This window comes from Entelurus aequoreus, linkage group LG01, assembly GCF_033978785.1.
Source record: "Entelurus aequoreus isolate RoL-2023_Sb linkage group LG01, RoL_Eaeq_v1.1, whole genome shotgun sequence".
NCBI classification, from domain to species: domain Eukaryota; kingdom Metazoa; phylum Chordata; class Actinopteri; order Syngnathiformes; family Syngnathidae; genus Entelurus; species Entelurus aequoreus.
The window spans coordinates 46425362-46449901 of NC_084731.1; the positions used below are offsets into that span (position 1 = coordinate 46425362).

The 24540-nt window shown below is 40.9% G+C and overlaps 2 protein-coding genes across 4 annotated transcripts in view; one reads left to right on the forward strand and one right to left on the reverse strand.

The window, feature by feature from the left end:
- LOC133653395 (transcriptional regulator QRICH1-like) overlaps positions 1-14578 on the forward strand; it is a 30794-nt gene extending 16216 nt beyond the window's left edge. For all 3 annotated transcript variants that reach the window (XM_062052613.1, XM_062052622.1, XM_062052630.1), the window contains exons 4-11: positions 316-1842; positions 2294-2453; positions 7233-7387; positions 7463-7577; positions 7645-7753; positions 13667-13806; positions 13884-13968; positions 14037-14578. In XM_062052613.1, coding sequence (XP_061908597.1) covers positions 316-1842; positions 2294-2453; positions 7233-7387; positions 7463-7577; positions 7645-7753; positions 13667-13806; positions 13884-13968; positions 14037-14220 — 2475 coding nt within the window. In that variant the 3' untranslated portion in view covers positions 14221-14578. The remainder of the gene's footprint in view (positions 1-315; positions 1843-2293; positions 2454-7232; positions 7388-7462; positions 7578-7644; positions 7754-13666; positions 13807-13883; positions 13969-14036) is intronic.
- Positions 14579-16410: 1832 nt separating this feature from the next.
- Positions 16411-24033, reverse strand: LOC133653411 (pseudouridylate synthase RPUSD4, mitochondrial-like). The gene is made up of 6 exons (XM_062052642.1): positions 23338-24033; positions 23069-23276; positions 19201-19294; positions 18993-19143; positions 18825-18922; positions 16411-16669 (listed from the first exon to the last, which is right to left on the reverse strand). Exons 1-6 carry the CDS (start codon positions 23750-23752, stop codon positions 16478-16480), a joined length of 1158 nt encoding a protein of 385 aa, XP_061908626.1. The 5' UTR covers positions 23753-24033; the 3' UTR covers positions 16411-16477.
- Between the last annotated feature and the right edge of the window lie 507 nt (positions 24034-24540).

Consider the following 24540-nt stretch of genomic DNA (forward strand, 5'->3'; position numbering starts at 1 on the left):
TATGTCATTGTTTTGTTGAGCTAGCTTAGCATATATGACCTACATTAGACTGGTTTTAGCATAATTGATGTTAACGTATCAAAGTAACCGTGGCAGCCTCCAGTTTTTCTGTACAAATAAAATAAATAAATAAAAAATACTTATGCGCAATTTGCATATTTTATTAGGAAAGTCATCCCAAATTTTTACAGCCACTCGCTGTACCAAAAATTAACCTAACTGTGACATTAAAACAGAGGTGTGTACTGCTCCCCCCTAATATTCACCTATCCCACATACATATTATTGCTTACCGAGCCTAATGTGTTTCTACAGATTCAAGCACATCTGGTTGCAGCTGTAGGTGGAGAGCAACAGATTCAGTTGTCAAGTGGTCACCAGATCCAGCTGCAAGGTACACAGCAGATACAACTAGCAGACGGCCAACATATTCAGCTCGAAGCCGGCCAACAGATCCAGCTACAGGATGGACAGCAGATCCAGATACAAGATGGGCAACGGATCCAGCAAATCCACTTACAAGATGGACAGCAGATTCAGCAGATACAGCTACAAGATGGGCAGCAGATCCAGCTGCCAGGTGGCCAACAAATTCAGCTCCAAGATGGGCAGCAGATCCAGCTACAAGACGGGCAGCAGATCCAGCAGATCCGACTACAAGACGGACAGCAGATCCAGCAAATCCGAATACAAGACGGACAGCAGATTCAGCAAATTCGACTACAAGACGGACAGCAGATCCAGCAAATCCGACTGCAAGACGGACAGCAGATCCAGCAAATCCGACTGCAAGACGGAGAACAGATCCAGCAAATCCGACTGCAAGACGGAGAGGAGATCCAGCAAATCCGACTGCAAGACGGAGAGGAGATCCAGCAAATCCGACTACAAGATGGAGAGGAGATCCAGCAAATCCGACTACAAGACGGAGAGGAGATCCAGCAAATCCGACTACAAGACGGGGAGGAGATCCAGCAAATCCGACTACAAGACGGAGAGGAGATTCAGCAAATTCGAGTACAAGGCGGAGAGCAGATCCAGCAGATACAGCTACAAGACGGACAGCAGATCCAACAAATTCAGCTACAGGGTGGTCAACACATCCAGCTCCCAGGCGGACAACAGATCCAACTACAAGATGGACAACAGATTCAGTTAATGGGAGGACAGCAGATCCAACTACAAGGAGGACAGCAGATTCAGCTACCAGACGGACAACAGATCCACATCCAAACCATAGAGGCCATATCTTCTTCCCAGCAACAGAACTCTCCTAGGGAGACTGAGAGGCGGTCCAATACAGTCTCCTCTGTCCTCCCTCCTGTCAAGAAGCGCAAGGTTGACACTCCCTTGACGGTGTCCTACACTGTCCCACAGCGGCAGCAAGTGGCCACGGTCATTGCCATCCCTCAAGGCCAGCAGCAAAGCTACGTGTCCCTGAGGCCTGATTTGCTCACCGTCGACAGTGCTCAGCTATACAGCGCCACGGGGACAATCACGGGCCCCACTGGGGAAACGTGGACAATACCCGTGTACTCCACCGCGCAGCAGCAAGGCGTAACTCACATCGCCATACCACAGGAGACGTACAACACGGTGCAAATAGCCGCCGCCAACGGCAAGCCTGGGTCCTCGGCGAGGTCTGTGGATACGTCAAGCGGGACGCAGGAGGAAATAGTACAGACGCTCTTTCCTGCACAGTTTATGAATGGAAACATTCACATCCCGGTAGCTGTGCAGACCGTCGGAGGGACATACAATACAACGCAGTCGGTACACCTGTGGGACCCCAGTCAGACACAGAGCCAAGAAGACGGACATGAACAACAACTGCAGCTTCAGGTGAGCTCTCTCACCCACACCTAACAAACATACATCATGCACTTTTGAAGGTACAGCACACCTGCATCGTCTTATATTCGAGGCATACACGCAAAAACCCAAGCGAGTGAGATCTTTTCTTCCTGTCATTCACACATGCACCCACTGGTAACTTAAAGAGATGCAGACACGACACAGAAAAGGGTTGGACAAGTTCGAAAAAAGAGGCGTTATGATGCTAATTTGAAGATAATAAAAACAACTGTCCAGTAGCTCAGACATAATATATATATGTTTTTATCTCACTGACTTTAAAAGCAATTTTACTTTGACTTTGTGTTAAAATATTTTTCCAAAACTGGTTTTGAAACAGAATGGTTGTCCTTTATTTGGGTCATCTCATATTGTGGTCAATACGTTCATGGCAATGAAAAGTAACGGCACAAGTAACTCATGTGAAATTATTTTGCAGGCCCAAGGAGAGGCAGATGGTAATGCTGAATCCACCACAGAAATTCTGGTTCCAGTCTCTCTGAAGCCAGAAGAAGGCCTGGAGGTGTGGCGCCTTTGGGTAAAGCGGAAAAACATAGAGCTAATCAAGCAGGACAGGACAAAGCTTGCACCCATTGGTCGTAAGTCTGCTTGTAGCCATGTGACATATTTAACACAGCTGGGCTATGTTGCTAGTGCAGGCGTGTGCGTGTTGGTGTTGGGGATCGCTCCCTGTTACAGCAGGAACAATCATATGTCTAACAAGTATTTTTCTTTGACTATATTATTGAATAGTTGACTAATCGGATTACGACTATTCAGTGGCTAATTTAGTCATTGGCTTTTAAATTCATGTGCATTTGCTAAATACCAATAAAGATGACTTAATTCAAGAATATTTATTTATACTGTAACTGTGTTGCTAATCAATGTTTTACAAAAGTAAAAACAACTTTCAAACTTTTGTCCATTTAAACGCAAGGGTAGGCACAGTGATAATAGAACAAGCAATCATACCGCGCAGCAGCAATAACAAACGACAAAACACCAAAGCTATCTCTTCCTCAAAATGAAAAGAGTATTGTGTGATAATGTGTTAAGAATACGGACATAACAATATTAAAATGTCATATCACGGTTATCGTGACCAAAATTATTACGTTTATCATTATCACAGTATTGTTGAATGTGCTCAAAATACTTATACACACACTGAAATCTTTAACCAAATTATTTTTTATAAATAACTAAAATAAACACGTTGTTAGAAAATGTTTGTGTTTCTTACGCTTCACTGCTAGTGTTTTAGGCTTAGTATTTTATCTGTTTTAATGGCTAAGCTTTTATTGTTTTAAATACTAGTTTGTACTGTAGCACTTTAAGATTTATTTAAATGAAAAGTGCATAACAAATACAATCTATTATTATTTCTGGCAGGCGTTGTGGCCTCCTACTCTGTTCCACGGTCATTGAACGCACTGTAAAAACACCTCCGTCTTGTATTCCTCTGAGTATAGAAGGATCACTCAGTTCGAGAGCAGAGCTTGTAGGTTCAATGTGCACAATTGAATATCTTAGTTGCTCAGACAGTAATGTGTTTATATAAGTTTAGATTGTGGTATGTTTTTTATGGAATGGAATGGACTGATCTTTGATCATTGCGCAAGTAAAGCAAAATGTAGTTTTCAGAACAAACCCATTCAAGATTCCACCCGAATGCAGCTGAGATAGGCTCCAACACCCTCCGCGACCGCAAAAGGGACAAGTGGTAGAAAATGGATGGATGTATAGCGTTACAGAACATGAGCGCACATAAAGCAATTTTTTTTTTTCAGCACAAACCCATTTAAGATTAGACAAACAAACATTGTATAAGGTTACAGCTTTGAGACACTTGTGATTTAGGGCTATATAAATAAACATTGATTGATTGATTGATGAAAGCTGATGGCTCGCCACTCACAAAGCCCCGTAAAAGGTGGGAAAAAGGTAGATGCGAGGGGAGGATGAGTAAAAAAAAAAGTTGTTCTCAAACAAAAGGGCCCCGTCTGGAGTGTTAAAACTCCATAGCAAAGCACATACATATTACAACATACAACTCGAGACTTGCAACGAGGGGTGAGGGAGGGGTGTTGTGTCTATAGGCCTGGAATCTGCCTCTGCAGGCGTTACGAGCAAAGTTCAATTTCCAGGTCTTACTGTAGAAGGGAGGGATGTCAGAGAGGCTATCACTGTGATGTCCTTCAGGAGGTATTTTGAGAACAGACTTTGTCTGTTGAGGGAAGCGTCAAGGCCATTTGAGGGAGTCAAATCGTAGATAAGGATTGTTGTTTTCCAAGCGAGCAGACATTTCATTGGTTTGTCTGATCTAATTGTCCGTGCTGACTCTCAATTTGATAAATTTTTGCATTTCAATAAGCCTTTCAATGATGTTGTTCAACTTACGATTCTGTTCAGAAATCGTCAGTCTGTGTTCTCAGAGCCCGACCCATGCCTTGTGAAGTGAATTATATTTATATAGCGCTTTTCTATAGTGACTCAAAGCGCTTTTTACATAGTGAAACCCAATATCTAAGTTACATTTAAACCAGTGTGGGTGGCACTGGGAGCAGGTGGGTAAAGTGTCTTGCCCAAGGACACAACAGCAGTGACTAGGATGGCGAAAGTGGGGATCGAACCAGGAACCCTCAAGTTGCTGGCACGGCCACTCTACCAACCGAGCTATACCGCCCCCTTCCGTTGCAACGGTCAGCCATTGGGCTCCTTGAACGGCTGTCATAGTCTTCTGAATTTGACAATACACCAAAGCAATGCCCAGCCTAATCAGCAGATGCCCTGAGATGACAGGTCCCAATAGATAATGTCTTCCACGTCCTCGAGGGAAAGCACTGAAAAGGCGCATGATTTTCCCATCTCTCCCACAAATCTCTTACATATACTGCAGTGATTGTTCCGTCAGAGCAGCGAGGCTCCCCCGAACCTCTTTTCCTCATCGAGAAGATTCTGTCCATTTACTCAAAAGTCCATCTTATCAATTCCATGTTAGATGTTTAGATTTCGGAGGATAGCACAGAGAAAAAGGCTCTTAAAGGTTTAGACAAGACAAGACATAGAGGCAAGCGGGCAGAAACAGAGAGGGAGGATGCCAAGAGAGAGAGGAAAGTGTCTCTTTTATCATGTTAGCATTTAAACCTGCGAGGTAGCGCCAGTCATTCCGCGAGTTTATCAAAGTGTAATTGTTTTTTCGATAATTTTAATTTAATACGGTAAAATTAACCGTCGGGTGTTTTACTGTGGTTACCATTAATACTGTTTATCATACAGGGTATCTGCGACTTGTCCAGGGTGTACCCTGCCTTCTGCCCGAATGCAGCTGGGATAGGCTCCAACCCCCTGTGACCCCGACAGGGACAAGCGGTAGAAAATGGATGGATGGACGGAAACTTCAGTCTTGCTTTTAATTGTAAACATTTTTGAGGACGCTATAACTTAACTACAAAACGGAACCAAAGTAGGCTACCTGTGTGGTCCCGGTCGGAATTTATTTTGCACCGTCAGCTAGTGTGCTGTGTGCGCATGCGGCGGTATGTTGATACATCTTAGCATAGCAGCGGAGAAAACTTAACAAAAACCCGCAGCAAAGCCAAATTACTGGCATAAGATGGGTAAGTGCAAGTTCAACGATTTGTGGCTCCAAAAACGATCAATTTAATGAATGGTTGAAGCCGGTGGGTGGATAGGTACGTATAAAGAGGAGGAAAGTGTTTGTAAACATTGCGGTGAAAGTGAATTGGATGATAATGTAGAAGTCAAAAATCTGGGATAAGTCTGTGTCAAAAGATATTGAAACGCCACAAACATTTGCACAACTATACAAACATCAACTTAACCCTCCCTAAGGAGTGTTATGTGGGTAAAGGGGCGCTAATTGCCGAAGATCAATATGAGATGTTTACTAGTGAAATCATACTATTACATAACAGTAAGCACACGCTAAGTTCTCTGTGGTAGTAGTGTACTCACAGCAGTAAAACTATAAAAAAACATAATTATCATATATTGTTTCTACAATTTATTTCAATTTTTTCAGGTCAGCTTCTCATGCCTAAACTTTTCTCCGAGTTTATACAGCAACTGACTTTAAAAGCTATGAAGACTGTTAAGTATTTACACTCAGTTTATGGTAGGGTGAGGAAAGCAAGAGAGAATTGCGAATGTCATCTTGTTATGCTTAAATAAAAACTAGTCCTGGTTCATTAGCAAGATATGTTTTCAAAAACAGGTAAAAATGTGTTCATTCATATCAGATTCAAAATGAGCTGAGCAAATTTGAATGTTATCCACATTATTCACATCCAAATTCTGTTCGAAGCTTGCAAGCCAAGATCGCCTTCTTTCTTTTTAGACAATCGCTCTGTCTGCATTCTGTTTTTCACAACTTTGTTCGGACACAGTAGTAGTACTGTAGATGTTTTTATTTGTTTGCTCAATTCTGACAACTGCAAAAACACTGCAAAAGTTTGTTCGGACACAGTAGTAGTACTGTAGATGTTTTTATTTGTTTGCTCAATTCTGACAACTGCAAAAACACTGCAAAAGTAACCGTTAAGGTTTAGCAGAGATGCTAACAGTAACTTTTCCTGACAATATATTGTTATGCTTTCCTCTACTATTGCTGATGTTCTGGTTGTCGTTACATGAAAACACTTGATATGAAGCACACTGCACCTGTTGCAAGAAAACAGTTCTATGACAAATCTGAAAAATGGCTGTTATGTTTTCTAATATTTTTTTCAATTAGTTTACAATAAAGAAGCTTTTAGTGTATTTAGTTAGTTAAATCATTTTATTTTCCAATGTGAAAGAGCAGTGAATGAATTCATATACTTACAATTCATACAATACATCATTTATGTCTTTGTACTTTTTTGTCTGAATGGATATGAAATGTTCTTAAATTATTTTAAATATGGTCTTAAAAATACGTTTTAAATTTGACTTGTTGAAACCTGCAGAGACCCTGTCATAGCTAGTTACAGCAAGCTCAGTATCTTACCGAGGAGCGTCGGAGACAGCATCCGCCAGATGTCCCATGTGCCTTCGCTTTAAATACAGACATACTAATGAAAAGCAAGATCCGCTTTACAAATTGAGCAAGTTATTCATATCTTTTATGTGTTTACTTTTCATTTGTGGTTTTCAGTGGATGCAGCCATTTTTCTCTTCCTGTTGCACAGCAGTCACCGGTCGCGCTGACACGCACACGTGTTCGTTTCTGTCCGGAAAAACGATGATGTCACTGATGTGATTTTTGTTGTATCGTCGTATATCTGCTAACCCAAAGCTGTGAATGAAAGGGAAATACTGGGATAGACTCGTAAAGCTGATCTGTGCGTGTGCGCATGCATATGTGTGTGCAGGTCGCCAACCGCTGCGTTTTCAAGAAGACTTGATCTCCAGTGCGGTAGCCGAGCTGAACTTGGGTCTTTCTCTGATGACGCAAGAGGCTCGAGGAACAGAGGAGGAGGAATTTGCTCCAGATGTTCTCTATTACGTCTTCCTTTGTATTCAAAAGGTTTGTCATCCTTGTGATCAAGTGTGATTGTGTGTTGCTGCTAGAGTTGCTTATCTGTTTTTTTTTTTCTTCTAGTATCTCTTTGAAAATGGACGCGTGGATGATATTTTCTGCGACGCTTACTACACTCGGTTCTGTGAGAGCTTACATAAAATCCTGACCGGATGGAAGCCCAGTGTGCATCATCTAGGTAAGAACGTCTACTTGTCCACTTTCTAGTTGGGATACCAGGAAGTGACGTCTTCTGTGTCATCAAGGTTACATCATACCCAGTCATGTGACTGAGGAGATGCTGTGGGAGTGCAAACAACTTGGTGCACATTCACCTGGGACCTTGTTAACAACGCTAATGTACTTCAACACAAAGTAAGTTTCCTCCATGACAATTAACCTGCTGCATTTCTTCAAATAATACATGCCAAGCAGGGGCATTAATGCTTGAATAAATGAACGCCACATCTCCTTTTTTCTGTGAGAGTCTGTCGTTGCCTTCACTAGTATGACCCTCATCTTTACCACAACACACATAGTAGACGTGGCATCTGTAAAGCTGAAGTTCAAGGTGGAAGTTTAAAAAAAAAAGTGCTGCAAAAGACATTTTGATTTGAAAATAATTAGAAAATATTGCAAAAAAACAACAACAAGTTTTCTGATTTGCTTACATTGAGTAGAGCACCAGGGGAGAGAACAAAAGTTGGCAACAAGGTAAACGAAAAGCTTGAGACCAAGAGAAAGAGACCTGACAGAGAGAGTTACAGACCTGACAGAGAGAGAAATATGAGAAAGAAAGCGAGACCTGAGATAGAAAACGAGAGAGGGAGGGAGAGTGAGCGAGAGACCTTACAGAGACAGAGACACAAGAGAGGAAGTAAGAGACCTGAGAGAGAGACACCATACACAGAGAGAGAGAGACGAGAGAGTAGATGTCTAGTACACAAGTAAAACAAATACCTTCAACACTAATTTAAAAAAGATTTCATTGTAAATATATTATTTTTCTACGGTCATAAATAATACACTTGTATAAATGACAGCCTCTCCCTTTATAAACATCAAACCCCATCAAATAGATACCTGGTACGCTCTTTAGTTGAGTAAATAAACACATTTCACCACAATACAGTAACGGTATATTGGTTGAGTTATTTTTTTTTTACTCTTAAATGATATCCTCTCTCTAAAAGGAAAACTGCACTTTTTTGGAATTAAGCCCATCATTTGAAATATTTATGAGATTTTAATGTCGTTCTTTCTCTTTTCTGTGCCTTCTAAAAAAATAAATTGCGAGCACAAGGTGGCTAACAATGCAGGTAATGGGGATTGATTTATTCTGCCGATAAAGCACTGTAAAAATCAAACAACATTTCATATACAAGCTGTAAGTTTGTAATGTAGTAACACTCATGATAACATGTAATATTTACAGTATTTTTGCATGTTCTTCCTGTGACTGCGTGGGTTCCCTCCAGGTAACTCGGCTTCCTCCCACCTCCAAAGACAGATTTAGATTACATTTAGATTTATTGGTCCCCGTTGGGGAACTTCATTTTCACTGCCGTACATTTACATTTAAACAATAGACATTACACATCACAAAACAAAAATAACAAAAATACATCATACATGACCAACACATTTATAGGCTTGTCAGACAGGTCGGCCGGGCCTGCTGTTAGGGGCGACTATAGCTGCAGGGATCAGGCTTTTCCTGAGGCGGGCCCTCCGGAATTTGATGGTTCTGTACCTGCGCCCTGATGGTAGTGGGATTATGTATTGGTGTAGTGGGTGACTGATATCCTGGACTATCGTTTTTGCCAGTCGAGTGATGGACCTGTGGTTTGAATCTGAAATGTTGGGTGTGGGTAGGCCGATGATTTTAGCTGCTATATTTGTAATGCGTGTGAGTTTGGTCCGGTTGGTTACAGAAAGCATGGTGAAAAAACATGTGGAACAGTACATAAGGATGGTGTTATGATCCGCTGCCCGGATCATAGTTTGTTTACGTTTGCCCGGGCAACAGGTGCGCGTCCCGAACACTAACCAGAGGCAGGTGTGTGCAATCTGCCGTCATGGCAACTGAAACAAACAAACTCAAGGTGCTGAAAACACACGTGACTTGAAAACGTAAACAAACTATGATCCGGGCAGCGGATCATAACAGATGGGTTGAACAATGCTTTGGTAAAGTAATAACAGGAGATGAGGTGCAACGTATAGTCCTTTAAGTTTTCGGATGGCTGACAGTCTTTGTTGACTTCTTTTTTGAATGTCCGTGGTATGCTGATCAAAGGTGAGTTTATTGTCCAAGGTTACGCCCAGGTATTTAAAAGTGTCAACTGTTTTAACTGTTTGTGTGTTTAGTATGATGGGGTTCTGAGGTGAGGGGCGGTTGAACCATATTTCTTCTGTTTTATTGACATTGATTTCCAGATAACTGGCTGTGCATGACTCTATGAAATGTTTGACTGTGTTATGATAGTCCAGGATGGATTGACTGTTGGAGAGGAGTGCGAGAATAGCTGTGTCATCTGAGTATTTTTAGTATGTTGTGGTAGGTGAGATGTTACGGCAGTCATTGGTGTAGAGTGTGTACAGGAAAGGGCTCAACACACATCCCTGTGGTACCCCGGTGTTGATGGTAAGCATCGGGGATGTGTTTGAGCCCACCCTTACTGCTTGCAGTCGTTCGGTGAGGAAGTTGTGGGTGAGGTGGATCAGCTAAGGGGGGATGTTGAGCTGGTGTAGTTTCCGGATCAGTAGATGCTTCTGTAGGGAGTTGAAGGCGGAGCTGAAGTCCACGAAGAGGATCCAGATGCTGGAGGAGGAGATACAGCAGGCAGGCCACAGCATCCTCTGTGCCCCTCCTGGCCCTGTAGGCAAATTGGAGGGGGTCCAGGTGTGGGGTGACAACTGGAAGGATGATGAAAAGCAGCAGTTTCTCCAGGCACTTCATAATTATGGATGTGAGGGCTATGGGGCGGTAATGGTTGAGTTCTGTGGGTCTGGATTTTTTCTGTACTGGGATGATGGTTGCAGTTTTCCACAATGTAGGTATTGTTGCAGTCCAGTAGCATTGACATAAGAGTGAGTGTAGGATAGGGGAGAGCTCTATGGCACAGTCCGTGATCACCCTGGCTGGAATGCCATCGGGCCCTGGTGCCTTGCCTGGCTTGCAGCGGCTCAGCTGGCGCCGTACTTCCTTCTCTGTGAAGGGGGCCGGTTCCTCGGGGTCTGGTGGTGGGAGGGCTCTCAGCAGGTCCTGACACTCTGGTGAGAAGTCCAAATTATCAAAACGGGTAAAAAATGTGTTCAGGTCTTTAGAGAGGGTTTCTGGGTCACTGACAGTGCATGATGTTTTTGGTTGGCATCCTGTCAGGGTTTTCACCTTCTGAAAGGCCTGCTTGGTGTTCATGTTGCTGAATTCAGTTTCCAGTTTGTTTTTGTACTTCAGTTTTGCTTTAAATACCTCGTTTTTTAAATTCCTATTTTTTGCGTTGAGGCTGGCCCAGTCCTGTTGCCTGAAGGATTTATGTTTTTCCCTCAGGCTGTTTTTTAATTGTGGGGTAATCCATGGTTTGGAGTTGGGATAAATATGTATTGTTTTGGTTGGTATTGTGGAGCTGATGCAGAATTTGATGTAGTCTGTAATGACAGAGACTCTGTCATTCAGACTACCATGAAAAATGGCCAAGTCAATACAAGCTAGGGAGCCTTGGAGTTGAGTGGTGGCGTACTCCGTCCACTGGGGGGCACTGCTGCAGTGTGGTTTGTGGCGCTTTAGTTCCTGTTTGTATGACGGAAGTAAACAGATGACGTAGTGGTCAGCAGCTCCGAGCGCGCACGGAAGGCATCGGTGATGTTCCCGTAGCATAAGTCCAATATGTTTCCCCTTCTTGTTGGAATGTCCACAAACTGTTCGAAAGATGGTAAAACATTGTCCAGTCTGCATCCGTTAAAGTCCCCCAAATAAAGCAGCGGAGCACCGGGATACTTAGCTAACATGGCATTAGCATCCTCGGCTATCAGCTCCGTTGCTGTGTTGTTGTTAGCACTGGGGGCTACATAAATACAGCTGACCACAACAGTGGGGAATTCCCGGGGGAGATAGAAGGGACGGAAGGACAGGGTCAACAACTCCAGGTTGGGTGTGTACACTTTACGGTGCACTTTGATGTTGTTACACCACCTGTCGTTGATGTAAAGGCAGGCCCCACCGCCTCGCGTCTTCCCCGAGTGCTTTGTCCTGTCGGACGTGACGATGGTGAAATTGTCCAGGCTCACCTCAGAGTCGGGAACCGACTCTTCCAGCCAGGTCTCACTGAGAGCGATGATACAGATGTCTCTGAAGGCCCTTTCAAAACGGCACCTTGCATGTAGTAGATCCATCTTGTTACGGAGTGATCGTACGTTGGACATGATAATGGTGGGCAGAGGAGGTTTAAAGGGACGTCTTCTTACTCTGCTCCGGATGCCTCCACGCCTTCCCCTTTTCCTCGGCCGAAGCTCCGAAGGTAGGACCACGGCAGGCTTGGTGTTACTCCACAGCGAGGCTCGATGTAGCAGGAGTTCATCTCGGCTGTAGGTGAGTAGCCGGTCGTTGGTGTCGGGCTGTAGTGCTAGGCTATCGCAAATCAGCGATAAGATTGTGAAAAAGGCGGCGATCACCTTGTAACTTGTCATAGCTGATCCGTCTGACTTTTGCCTACATACTATGTGACAGTTACACGTAAAGCACGGACATAAAACATACATAAGACACTAGACACAGGGTACGGTCAGTGCTGTCGCAGCAGAGCATGCGCCATTTTGAATTACTATCGACCTGCACCTGGGGATAGGTGGATTGGCAACACTAAATTGGCCCTAGTGTGTAAATGTTGTCTATCTGTGTTGGCCCTGCGATGATGTGCCGACTTACCCAGGGTGTACCCCACCTTCTGCCCGATTGCAGCTTGGATAGGCTCCAGCCACACCGCTGGATTGTGTGAGGGTGTTTAATTTAATGTAAACAATTTCATCAGTCCAACGTGACCCGTTTGATTTCAATGCTCTGATGTGAAGCTTTGGAACCTGGAAAAAAACATAAAGTAGCCACAGAACTCCGGAAATTAACGGTACTTAAAAGTCACAGAACAGGTTTGTTTCACATCAGGATTGTGGATGATTAAAGTGAGTAAAATTAAGGGGAAAAGTTCACTTTTCGTTTACTAAACACCGGAACCCTAATTGACGCCTGCTACTTTCTGCAGCTAAGTAAACAGATAAAAGTTCAGTTCAGTTTCAGTTTATTTGGAACATGCATACGATACAATGTAATGCATCACACAATTCCAGTTGTTTCATTACAGAATGTCCGAAAAGGAGTAGGAAGAAGCTGAGCTTATTTAATCCTACCCCTTTTCATACAATAGCAATTTTATCCAATTTCCTTGTTCTCTGTAACAGAACAGTGAACACATAAATAATAAATAAATAATATACCATGGTAAGCAAACAAATATTAAATACATATAGTCTCAATAAAAACTAGAAAAAAAAGGGTTCAAGATATTCATCATAATTCTTGTTCTGTGTGCTTTGTGAACACTTGTATTTTAAACAGTCTCTTAAAGTAATTCATATTGGTGCTTTGTTTGATTTCTTTGATTAATCCGTTCCATAATGTAATTCCACATACAGATATGCTAAAGCAGTGGTCCCCAACCTTTTTGTAGCTGCGGACCGGTCAACGCTTGAAAATTAATCCCACGGACCGGGGGGTGAGGGATTTTTTTTCCATAAAGAAATACAATCATGTGTGCTTACGGACTGTATCCCTGCAGACTGTATTGATCTATATTGATATATAATGCATATATTGTGTTTTTTATGTTGATTTAAAAATTTTTTAAAAAAAATATTTTTATTTTCTTTCTTGTGCGGCCCGGTACCAATCGGTCCGGTGGTTGGGGACCACTGTGCTAAAGGTCTTAAGTGTTGTATATGCATACAAATGTTTTAAATTAGATTTTCCTCTAAGGTTATATTTCTCCTCTTTTGTTGAGAAGAATTGTTGTACATTCTTGGGTAGCAGGTTATAGTTTGCTTTGTACATCATTTTAGGAGTTTGCAAATGCACCAAATCGTTGAATTTCAATAATTAGGATTTCATAAATAAAGGGTTTGTATGTTCTCTATATCCAACATTATGTATTATTCTAATTGATCTTTTTTGTAACACAGTTAGTGAATGAAGTGGTGTGGTCTTTAGTGAAAATGCTCCAAATGTTTGCGCTGCAGGTGTTTCCGTCTGCTGACAGTGGAGCAGCACCTGAAGGTGGCCTTCTCCAAGGTGCTGCGACACACCAGGAAGAACCCCACCAACTCCAAGGACAAAGCAACCACTATCCGCCTCCTTAAAGGGCAAAGTTCACATAAAGGTGTTTGGACTTCACCTCAGAGTAGAATTAGTGCACGTGTTGTTATTTAATTTGTTTTTGTTTTTTTAATCTCCTAGACGACATGTATGACGAGCAGGTTGAAGATCCAGAAAATCCTCTTCGTTGTCCCATCAAACTCTATGACTTTTATCTCTTCAAATGGTGAGTCACTTCTCCTTTTCCCTCGGTCCTGGCCGTAGCTCCTTCACCTCTCGCTCTCCCCGCCGCAGCCCTCAAAGCGTCAAAGGCCGTAACGACACGTACTACATGACCCCGGAGTCGGTGGTGGCGCCCAACAGTCCCATGTGGTACTCGTCACAACCGCTGTCCACGCAGCAGCTGGAGCAGATGTTGGCGCGCATCTTGGTGGTGCGAGAGGTGCAGGAGATCATAGGTGCCGCTTCTGAGAGCTAAAGAGAGCATGACACCGCGAGCCAAAGGAAGATTGTGATCCCGTCAAAGATTTCTGACTCTAAACTTGCCGACTCAACAATCACACGCTAACGAAGCAGTGATGTGAGGACTCTGATTAAGTCTTTTCAACATCTACTCTTCTTTCACCTCCTGCTTTTTGTTCTTCTCATCCCAAATGTTTCTTGCAGGGACCACTGCTCACCTTCTTTTCTATTCTGTGTTGATATGTATAAAGATGACCTGGTGCCTGTTTTCAAACATCTCTTCAGTTGTTCCCTTGTAGTCGTCCAGGAGACTAGAAAGCTTTTTTTCTCAGGTGGAAAGATGTGATTGACACCCATAAAGACATTTTTCAACAGCTTTGTCTTTGTTATTCAGCATTCATAAAGGTGACCGTCATACTAAAAGTTACATGAATGTACTTAATGAATGTTTGACTACTTTTTACACAACCTGTTCTCTTCAATGACCACTCAATTCAGATCTTGTGAACCTCACTGGACACATCTCTGAGAACATCCTGTTGGAGGCCTAATTATGTGGAGGTGCTGCTGATCCATTGTTGGCTTTGGTCTTCGTCTCCTGATGGTAGCTCCATCAAAGATGTTTACATTTCAATCCTTTGTGGATCACACGTTAATTTTGTTCTTCAGCTTGTTAGAGAACAAGTTGTGGGAAAAAGTAGTGACAATTTACAGAAGGTCAACTTATGATAGTACTTGTTGTGTATGTCAATGCTAGTACTAATGTAGTATTAGTAATGTATGTCAGATATAGTGTAGTAATATCAGTGGTGTATATCAGTGCTAGTAACAATAGTGTAGTACTATTAGTGTATGACAATGCTAGTACTAATGTAGTACTAGTAATGTATGTCAGTAGTTATAGTGTAGTACAATTTGTGGTGTATGTCACTGCTTGTAAAAATTGTGTACTACTAGTAGTATGTCAGTAATTCTAGTGTAGTACTAATAATGTACTAGTAGTGAATGTCAAAGCTAGCACTAATGTAGTACTAGTAATGTATTTCAGTAGTTAGTGTAGTCATATCAGTGGTTTATATCAATGCTAGTACCAATAATGTAGTACTATTAGTGTATGTTAGTGCTAGTACTAATGTAGTACTAGTAATGTCAGTAATAGTGCAGTACTAATAGTGGTGTATGTTAGTGCTAGTAAAAATTGTGTACTACTAGTAGTATGTCAGTAACTATAGTGTAGTACTAATGTACTAGTATTGAATGTTAATGCTAGTACTAATGTAGTACTAGTAATGTATTTCAGTAGTTATAGTGTAGTAATATCAGTGCTAGTACCAATGTAGTACTATGAGTGTATGTTAGTGCTAGTACTAATAAAGTACTAGTAGTGTATGTAAGGGCTAGCACTAATGTAGTACTAGTAATGTATGTCAGTAGTTATAGTACCATTAGTGGTGTATGTCAGTGCTAGTACCAATAGTGTACTACTAGGAGTAAATCAGTAATTACAGTGTAGTACTAATAATTGACTAGTGTATGTCAGTGTTAGTACTCATGTTGTAATAGTGTAGTACTTCAAGTGGTGTATGTCAGTGCTGGTACCAATAGTGTACTACTAGTAGTATGTCAGTAATTATAGTGTAGTACTAATAATGTCCAGTTAGTAGTGTATGTCAGTGCTAGTACTAATGTTGTAATAGTAAAGTATTATTAGTGGTGTATGTCAGTGCTAGTACTAATGTTGTAATAGTGAAGTATTATTAGTGGTGTATGTCAGTGCTAGTACCAATATTTTACTACTAGTAGTAAGTCAGTAATTACAGTGTAGTACTAAAATTTACTATTAGTGTATATCAGTGCTCTTACGAATGTTATATTAGTGTAGTAGTTTTATTGGTGTATGTTAGTGTCAGTACTACTACTGTGGTACTGTGGTAATAGTAGTGTATGTCGGAGCTACTAATGTAGTACTAGTTGTGTATCTCTAGTATATGTCAGCGCTGGAACTGCGGTTCTAGTAGTGTATGTCAGTAGTAGTGTTATTTTAGTGGTACTAGTAGTGTATCTATAGCAGTTGAAGTGTAGTACTGTATGCCAGTACTAGTATAGTACCAATGTGGTAATATTGGAAGTACTAGTAGTGTCCTTCAAATTCTGAGGCCAAACTTAAGAAATGTCCTTTTGTAAAACAAGCACACTTTCATTGAGATGTATTTATTGAAATTATTTACAAAATGATGTTTAGGATTTCTATCACATTCAAAAATAGCACATGGTTATTTGTCGTCTTTTTGCTTGGGAAAAGTTAAATGTAGCTGACTGAGTGTTTGGATAAAGAATTTAGGTAGCGGACATGACACTTGGATGCTTCCCGGCAGTGTCATCTGTCTGGCATGTAAGTGAAGAGGAACATGGCGGACTTTACTCTGCTCAAGGCCCAGCTTCCCCAGCACGCCTTCTGGCAGTTTCTGCAGGAGAGATATACATATATTATGTTAATAATCTATAATAATGCTATAATGTATTAAGGCCTGCGGGATTCTGCAAAAAAAAAGTGATGTATGGTTCTATTGGACAATAGGGCTTGAAAGTGTGACGTTGCAGCTAGCTGTGGGCGACAAACAACGTACAGTATTTTGGAGAAAAGCATAATATCCGTTTACTTTTAGTCTTCGTAAGCACAAAAATATTATTTTCCGAGAAGTAGCGCAGTAAGTAATTAATAGTAATACTGGGCTTATTTTTTCAGGGAAACTTGCTTATGAATTGAGGCTGGGCACCCTCACGCCATCTCCAACACAAAATAAATGTAAGCTGACAATAAACCTTAACACACCGGTGTAAAAATGTACTCTGTTGACGTCATATACCGTATTTTCCGGACTATGAGGCGCACTTAAAATCTTTTTTTTCTTCTCCAAACTCGACAAAGCGCCTTATAACCCGGTGCGCCTCATGTAAGGAATAAGTTTGGTTGACCTTACCCACCTCGAAGCTATTTTATTTGGTACATGGTGAAATGATAAGTGTGACCAGTAGATGGCAGTTACACATAAGAGATACGTCTAGGCTGCACTATGATGACAATATGACTCAAGTAAACAACACCAACATTTTATATGTTCCATTGAAAATATAAAACATTAAACACGGCGCTCAAAAATCTTTCAAAATGTTTTAGTACGACTTTGGTAAGTTATGAAGCCGCACCGCTTGATGGATTGTCGGCGCATTAAACATACGAATATAATTATGGTGTGCGTATAAGGTAAGACATATTATCTGGCGTTTTGTTTTGCAATATTATGCAAAAGCAACTTTTTTTACCTTCTGGTACCTGCTGATCTGTATTTGGGATCTGCATAAATCCTGAAAAATTGTGCGTTTCTGCCTTTGTAGTTCGTGCCGACACCATAGTCGATAAGCTTCTTCTTTTTCTCTATCTTCTTGTTATGGGACATTCATCCTTTGCTGTTGCCATATCTAATATAAAGTAGTGTCAAATTCTTACTTATATCTGTCAGTAAACTCGCCATGAAAGCGCTAAAACATACCGGTGTAGTGAATTTACATTATTCACCCAAGGAACTTTATTCCGGTCGGACGGTTTTTCACGGGACACATTTCCGGTGTTGTTGTTTCCGGATGAGGAGATGCTGCTCCGTTATTGATTTAAGTAAAGTCTGAATGTCATTAAAACAGTTAGTTCCATTTTTGACACTTCTTCCACTCCCGTCCTTGCACGCTACAACAAAGATGACGGGGAGAAGACGCTGTCGAAGGTGAGCCACGTAAATAAGACCGCCCACAAAACGGCGCATCCTGAAGCAACGGTCAGAAAGCGACTTGAAGATGATCTGTAAAACATAATCTATGCAACATTTTGACCAAAAACCACCATTACATGTTATGTAGACCACAAGGAAGTGTTTTACATTCAGAAAAAATAATAATATGACTCCTTTAATGCGCCCTCTAATCCGGTGCGCTTTTAATATATGAAAAAAGATCCAAAATAGACCATTCATCGGCAGTGCGCCTTTTAATCCGGATTCATGTAGATCCCAAATACAGATCAGAAGGTACCAGAAGGTAAAAAAAGTTGTTTTTGCATAATATTGTGAAACAAAACGCCAGATAATATGTCTTACCTTATTATGGTACACACCATAATAATACTCTTATGTTGAAGCACACAAAACGGTGCAGCCTACACTTATCTCTTATGTTTGACAGCCATCTACTGGTCACACTTATCATTACACCATGTACCAAATAAAATAGTTTTAATGTGGGTAAACTCAACCAAACGTATTCCTTACATTAGGCGCACCGGGTTATAAGGCGCACTGTCGAGTTTTGGGGAAAAAAGGATTTTAAGTGTGCCTTATAGTCCGGATAATATGGTAATAAAGACAAGTGAATTAATTCATACAAGTGCTTCCTCGCCAGCCAGTAAATGGCAGCCAACTCGCCCTGGCCTACTAACATTTCTATAAATGTAACAAGCTTTCAGGGGATACACATGTCTTAATGCCTGCTGTGTTTTCTTTTACCATACAAACATCAAAGTTAAAAAGCATGTTTTATTTTAGTGTAATTGAGTCATTTCAATCAAACTACCTGTGGTGCCAGTTTGCTCTGGTGCGAATATTTGTGGTCGCCCAAAATGGGGCACGCCAGCGCAGACGCCATATGGACCCTCAACTGGTGCTTCACGCCTGTCCGGAAACCAGACATCATTGGTACGTTTCATCTGAAACATCCCAGTTAGGTCAAAGGTCGTCGTACCAGTAAAAGCTTGCAGCTCCACCAGGCTGCACCCGCTACCGCTGTCCAGAACTTTATACTTGGTGGCGGCAGGAAGGGCTTGACGATGGGCTCGCATTTTAGTGAGTCCGGTGCCTTTCTCGTTCATTCTGTAGACGGGGCTCAGACCCATCTGGAACAGGTAGAAAGAAAGGCGAGGAAATAACAACCGTGTCGATGGTAGGCCTACCTTGAAGTGAGACGGTGGACCTGCGACTTCTCTCTCTATGATGGGAATGTCGATGATGCCCTCAGATGGCACTGGCACGCCCACGGTGACGATCCTGGGGAGGAACGCTGGGTATTATCTGACCTCAAACACATCTTGTCATTACAAATCTGCACAGTAGATGGCGGCAGAACTGCTGCCTAACACACTAGTGGAAGTGTATATTTAGCTAGTAGTCATTATGGCCCAAGTGCAGCTGGGATAGGCTCCAGCCCCCACCCCGGCGACCCCGAGAAGACAAGCGGTAGAAAATGGATGGATGGCTAGATCAGACGTGTCCAAAGTGCGGCCAGGAGCCATTTGCGGCCTGCATCTAATTTTATAATGCGGCACCTTCTAAAAATACTGCAACAAGAAAAAAAGTGGAATAAAAGAGCACACAGGGGAAATGTAACAAGAAAAAAAGTTGCAATTATGACTCTAATAACACAAAGCTGTAATGCAGGCTTTTTTCTTTTCAACTTGCTCAAAAAATAATGAATCAAATTCAATTATATGAATTTTTTACCTATTGAAGACTCCAATTACTTCACATCAAATATTCCCTTTGAAATATTTTGTGGGGAAAATATTGCATATTTTGTGTGTTTGCCATTGAAACAAATTGTCCCATGACACACTTCATAAAACAGACAAAATAATATAAACTTATAATCAACGGATAGATCTAAAGTTGATCTAAAGATTTAAGTGTTAAAAGTTAAAAAAAAATAAAAAATGTATGAATTATATTTAACACTTTTATGACTTTGACTGATGAGGCAGTATAGCTCGGTTGGTAGGGTGGCCAGCCCAGCAACTGGAGGGTTCCAGGTTCGATCCCCGCTTCCACCATCCTAGTGACTACCGTTGTGTCCTTGGGCAAGACACTTTACCCACCTGCTCCTAGTGCCACCCACCCTGGTTTAAATGTAACTTAGATATTGGGTTTCACTATGTAAAAGCGCTTTGAGTCAATAGAGAAAAGCGCTATTAAAATATAATTCACTTCACTAGCACCTTGAACCCCCCTTTTTTTTTTTAGATAAAGATTATTCATGTATTTAATATTTGTTTATGTTAGTTATTTATTATTTATTCACTGTTCTGTTACAGAGAACAAGAAAATGGGATACATTTGCTATGGTACGAAAATGGGTAGGATTAAATAAACTCTGCTTCTTCCTACTCCTTTTCGGACGTGCTGTAATGAAACAACTGGAAATATGTGATGCATTACAATGTATCGTATGCATGTTCCAAATAAACTGAAACTGAACTGAACTGAACTTAATCCCTGAGGATTTTAGTGGGATTTGTTTCCAAAAAGCAAAAAACTGCCATTGTTCAAAAATTAATAATGAATCAAAATCAATAATCTTATGAATTATCGACCTATGTATTTAATGTTTCAATTCTTTTACCTTTTTTTTTAAATGTGTTTTTATCATAAAACCAGGGTTTTCTTTAACAAAAAGGCATACAACATTTAAAAAATGTATATCTAGAGAGATCTAGAGATTAAAAATTGAAAAAAAAAAAAATCAATAACACATATTTCTTAACAATTTTATGACTGAGGCCCTTCCAGGTACCCGAGACCAAAACTTGAGGGGAGCTCTAAAGGTTTAAAAAATATATTTATTGTATTAGTTTTGAAAATGGAAAGCGGTAGAAAATGGATGTATGGACAGTTAATTATGATAAAAAACAGGACAAAAGTTTTATGCAAGTCCATCTATCCATTTACTACTGCTTGTCCCTCTTGGGGTGCCTGAGTGAGCAGCGGATAGAGACCGAAATGGAAAACATAAATTCTGAGGAAAATCGGAAGTATCATGTCGAGAAACGGCAACAAAAGTATCGCTTCAATAAGAATGTCTCCATCCATCCATCCATTTTCTACCGCTTGTCCCTTTCGGAGTCGCGGGTACACCCTGGACAAGTCGCCACCTCATCGCAAGGCCAACACAGATAGACAGACAACATTCACACTCACATTCACACAATAGGGCCAATTTAGTGTTGCAATCAACCTATTCCCAGGTGCATGTCTTTGGAGGTGGGAGGAAGCCGCAGTACACGGAGGGAACCCACGCAGTCACGGGAAGAACATGCAAACTCCACACAGAAAAATCCCGAGCCCGGGATTGAACCCAGGACTACTCAGGACTAGGCTGGGCGATATATCAATATACGCGATATATCACGGGTTTGTCTCTGTGCGATATAGAAAATGACTATATTGTGATATTCGAGTATACGTTCTCACGCAGTTGCTTTTAGCTGCGGACATTACACTACAGGCTCTTCCCACTCTTTCTTGTCTGTCCTTCTCACAGACAGCAAGCGAACCTTCTTACACACATCACATACTGTCACGACATACGTCACATACGTATACGCCCTCGCGGAACAGAGAGGTAGCAGCATGGCTAAAGTTAGCTGTGGTGCGAGTGGTAATACAAGAGAAAGAAGGTGCGAATCTGGTAACAAATGAAGGAAGAATTAATTCCCAAGAAAAACAACACGGGGTCCATCGTCTGGCGGTGGTTTGGCTTCAAGTGGGAATATGTCAAACAGACAACCGTAATTTGTCAAGTGTGGGGAAAAAGCATTGCTACAAAAAGTAGCATTACTGCTAATATGTAGCATCATTTGAAAAGTCACCTGCTAGAGAATGTAGAGTGCTTACTGCGCACGTCAACATCTCCGTTCGGTGCCCACACCATCAAAATGCCGAGGCAAACATTTCCAGATCAACACCGTACGAAAAAAATAGTCAACAACAAAAGACATAACGTCCACAGGAACCTACCATATAGTGAAGGACGTTCACAATTTGATTTCCTATTAAGCAGCTAATTTTTATTTGACACTTATTAAAATATCTTGTGTGACATCATGCACAAAAGTGCACTTTATTTGTTTTAAACTATTGTAGTGGCGTTCTGTACAAAAAGTGCACTTTAATTTAGTGTTGTTTTGATTTGTCATCTTAGAGACATCATGCACAAAAGTGCACTAATAGCTTGTTTTAAAATGACTGACAATTTTGCACTTTCTGTTTTGGAAATGACATGAATGTTTGTGCCACTGCTTAATAACTGTTTAATAAATACAGTGTTGGTCAATTGACTTAGTTGTGATTTCCCTCTCTGCATGAAAGTTTAAAATGAGCATATATTAATGCAGTATGAACAACAATGTTTTAATGTAGACACATAGAATCATCATACTGCTGTGATTATATGTATCAAGGGTTCATTCAAGGCCAAGGCAAAATATCGAGATATATATCTTGTATCGCGATATGGCCTAAAAATATCGAGATATTAAAAAAAAAGCCATATCGCCCAGCCCTACTCAGGACCTTCGTATTGTGAGGCACATGTACTAACCCCTGTTCCACCGTGCTGCCCTAGGAATGTCTCATCGACACAAAAGCAAAAAGCAATCCACATATGCAAATTCAATACAAATACAAATACAAAATCAAGCATATTTATATTCAAATCTCAAAAATATATTTACAAATACACATTTATTTATACAAATAATTGATTCATTTGTATATCACATTTTTATATTTATAAATTGTATTTGTATATATCTTCAAATCTCAAAAATATATTTACAAATACGTGTTTATTTATACAAATCATGTATTTATTTGTATTTGTATATTTATTAATATATGCATATGTATTAATATCATATTGATATATATAAGTTGATGTGAGACAATTCTACTTCCATAGGTTTTGAAACTACACTTGGTTTTAACCCCAAATATGTGTTTTTAAAACTCTCCGTGTGTGTGTGGACATGGCCTTAGAGTGCCACTTACCAGTATTTTCTCTGTACTTGATTACTCCTGTGAAGTTCATAAATGTGCTCAACTGCTTCTTCACTCCTCGCCAGGAGGAGAACTCCCGTCATCTCCTTCTCCAGTCCCAAACATGGCAGCAGCTGAGACTCACACCTGACCTTCATTCCGTCCATCATTTTGGCCACGACAGGAAGCACAGAGGAGATGGAAGTGTCCTTGCTGGAATCTGACAACAGAAGGAGCAGCTTAGCTCCACTTTGAATACAAAAATGACGTATTTAGGTTACCTCTAAGAGGAACATTGTAGGGTTTGTTGATAAGAACCACATGCTGGTTTTGGTACAGAACATTTCTGCTGAGGTGCTTGGCCAGCACGTTGGGATGAACTTTCTGAAGCTGCAGACTGAACCTTTTGAACTCCGCCACCTTCTTCTGCACGCTGGACATCGGAGCTTCAGCCGCCTGGACTTTGGGCTCCTCCTGTTGGAGCTTTCGAGCCAAGTCTATGGCTCGAAGCTGGGATGGCTTTCTTTTCTCGGCGTCTGGAGCTTGTGTTGCCGCGGCAGTAGCCTGGCCCCGGCTGAGGCACGGTGCCTCTGCCGACCACTGGTGACAATTTTCCCGTGTTCTCAAGAGCGATAAGAGGGCGTTCAGACTGGACCTCCAGTCGCCCGTCAAAAAAGTTCTTCCACATTTATTCATTGTTACAGTTTTAACCACTTACGTGTGCTAGTACACAACCTTAGCATGGAGTGGGACGCATGCGAGCATAGCATTTAGTTACTTCCGGGTGATTATTTCCAAAATAAGTGTATTTTGTCGTAAAAACAATCTAACCAGTTATACAATTGTGTTATACACAGTATTTTTTTTATTACTACTCCTGCAATAGTAATACAAGAAGAGAAGAGAACAAGTGTGATTTACCATTAATTGATTAACGTGGACCCCGATTTAAACAAGTTGAAAAACGTATTCGGGTGTTACCATTTAGTGGTCAATTGTACGGAATATGTACTGTACTGTGCAATCTACTAATAAAAGTCTCAATCAATAAAAAAAAAAATAGCATTTAGTTACTTCTGGGTGATTCTTTCCAAAATAAGTGTATTTTGTCGTCAAAACAATCTAACCAGCAATAAAATTGTGTTGTACACAGTATTTTTATTACTACTCCTGCAATAGCAATACAAGGAGAGAAGAGAACGAGTGTGTTGAATCAGATTGGGTTAGAATACAGTATGAGAAAATAAAACAATTCAAGTAAAGATAATAAAAAAGTAGAGCAGAGAGGAAAATTGAAAACGTGAATCAACACAATGAATTCTCGTTGTATTTGTATTATTTTTAAACTGAAAAAAACAATCCATTTAATTCGGCATTTATACCTTGTGATACATTATTTTGATAATGCATGCAACTGAGATCAGATATAAGATCATTTATGTAATTATAATTATGTCTAATTGATATAACGTGTGCTAGTAAAC

Excerpts from the sequence above, each read along its gene's own strand:
- LOC133653411 (XM_062052642.1), bottom strand. The coding sequence starts at position 23,752 with ATGAATAAATGTGGAAGAACTTTTTTGACGGGCGACTGGAGGTCCAGT. Across the intron at positions 23,277-23,337 it reads CTACAATGTTCCTCTTAGAG|ATTCCAGCAAGGACACTTCC; the intron begins GTAACCTAAATA and ends TTCTGTTGTCAG. Across the intron at positions 19,295-23,068 it reads CAAGTACAGAGAAAATACTG|GATCGTCACCGTGGGCGTGC; the intron begins GTAAGTGGCACT and ends GTTCCTCCCCAG.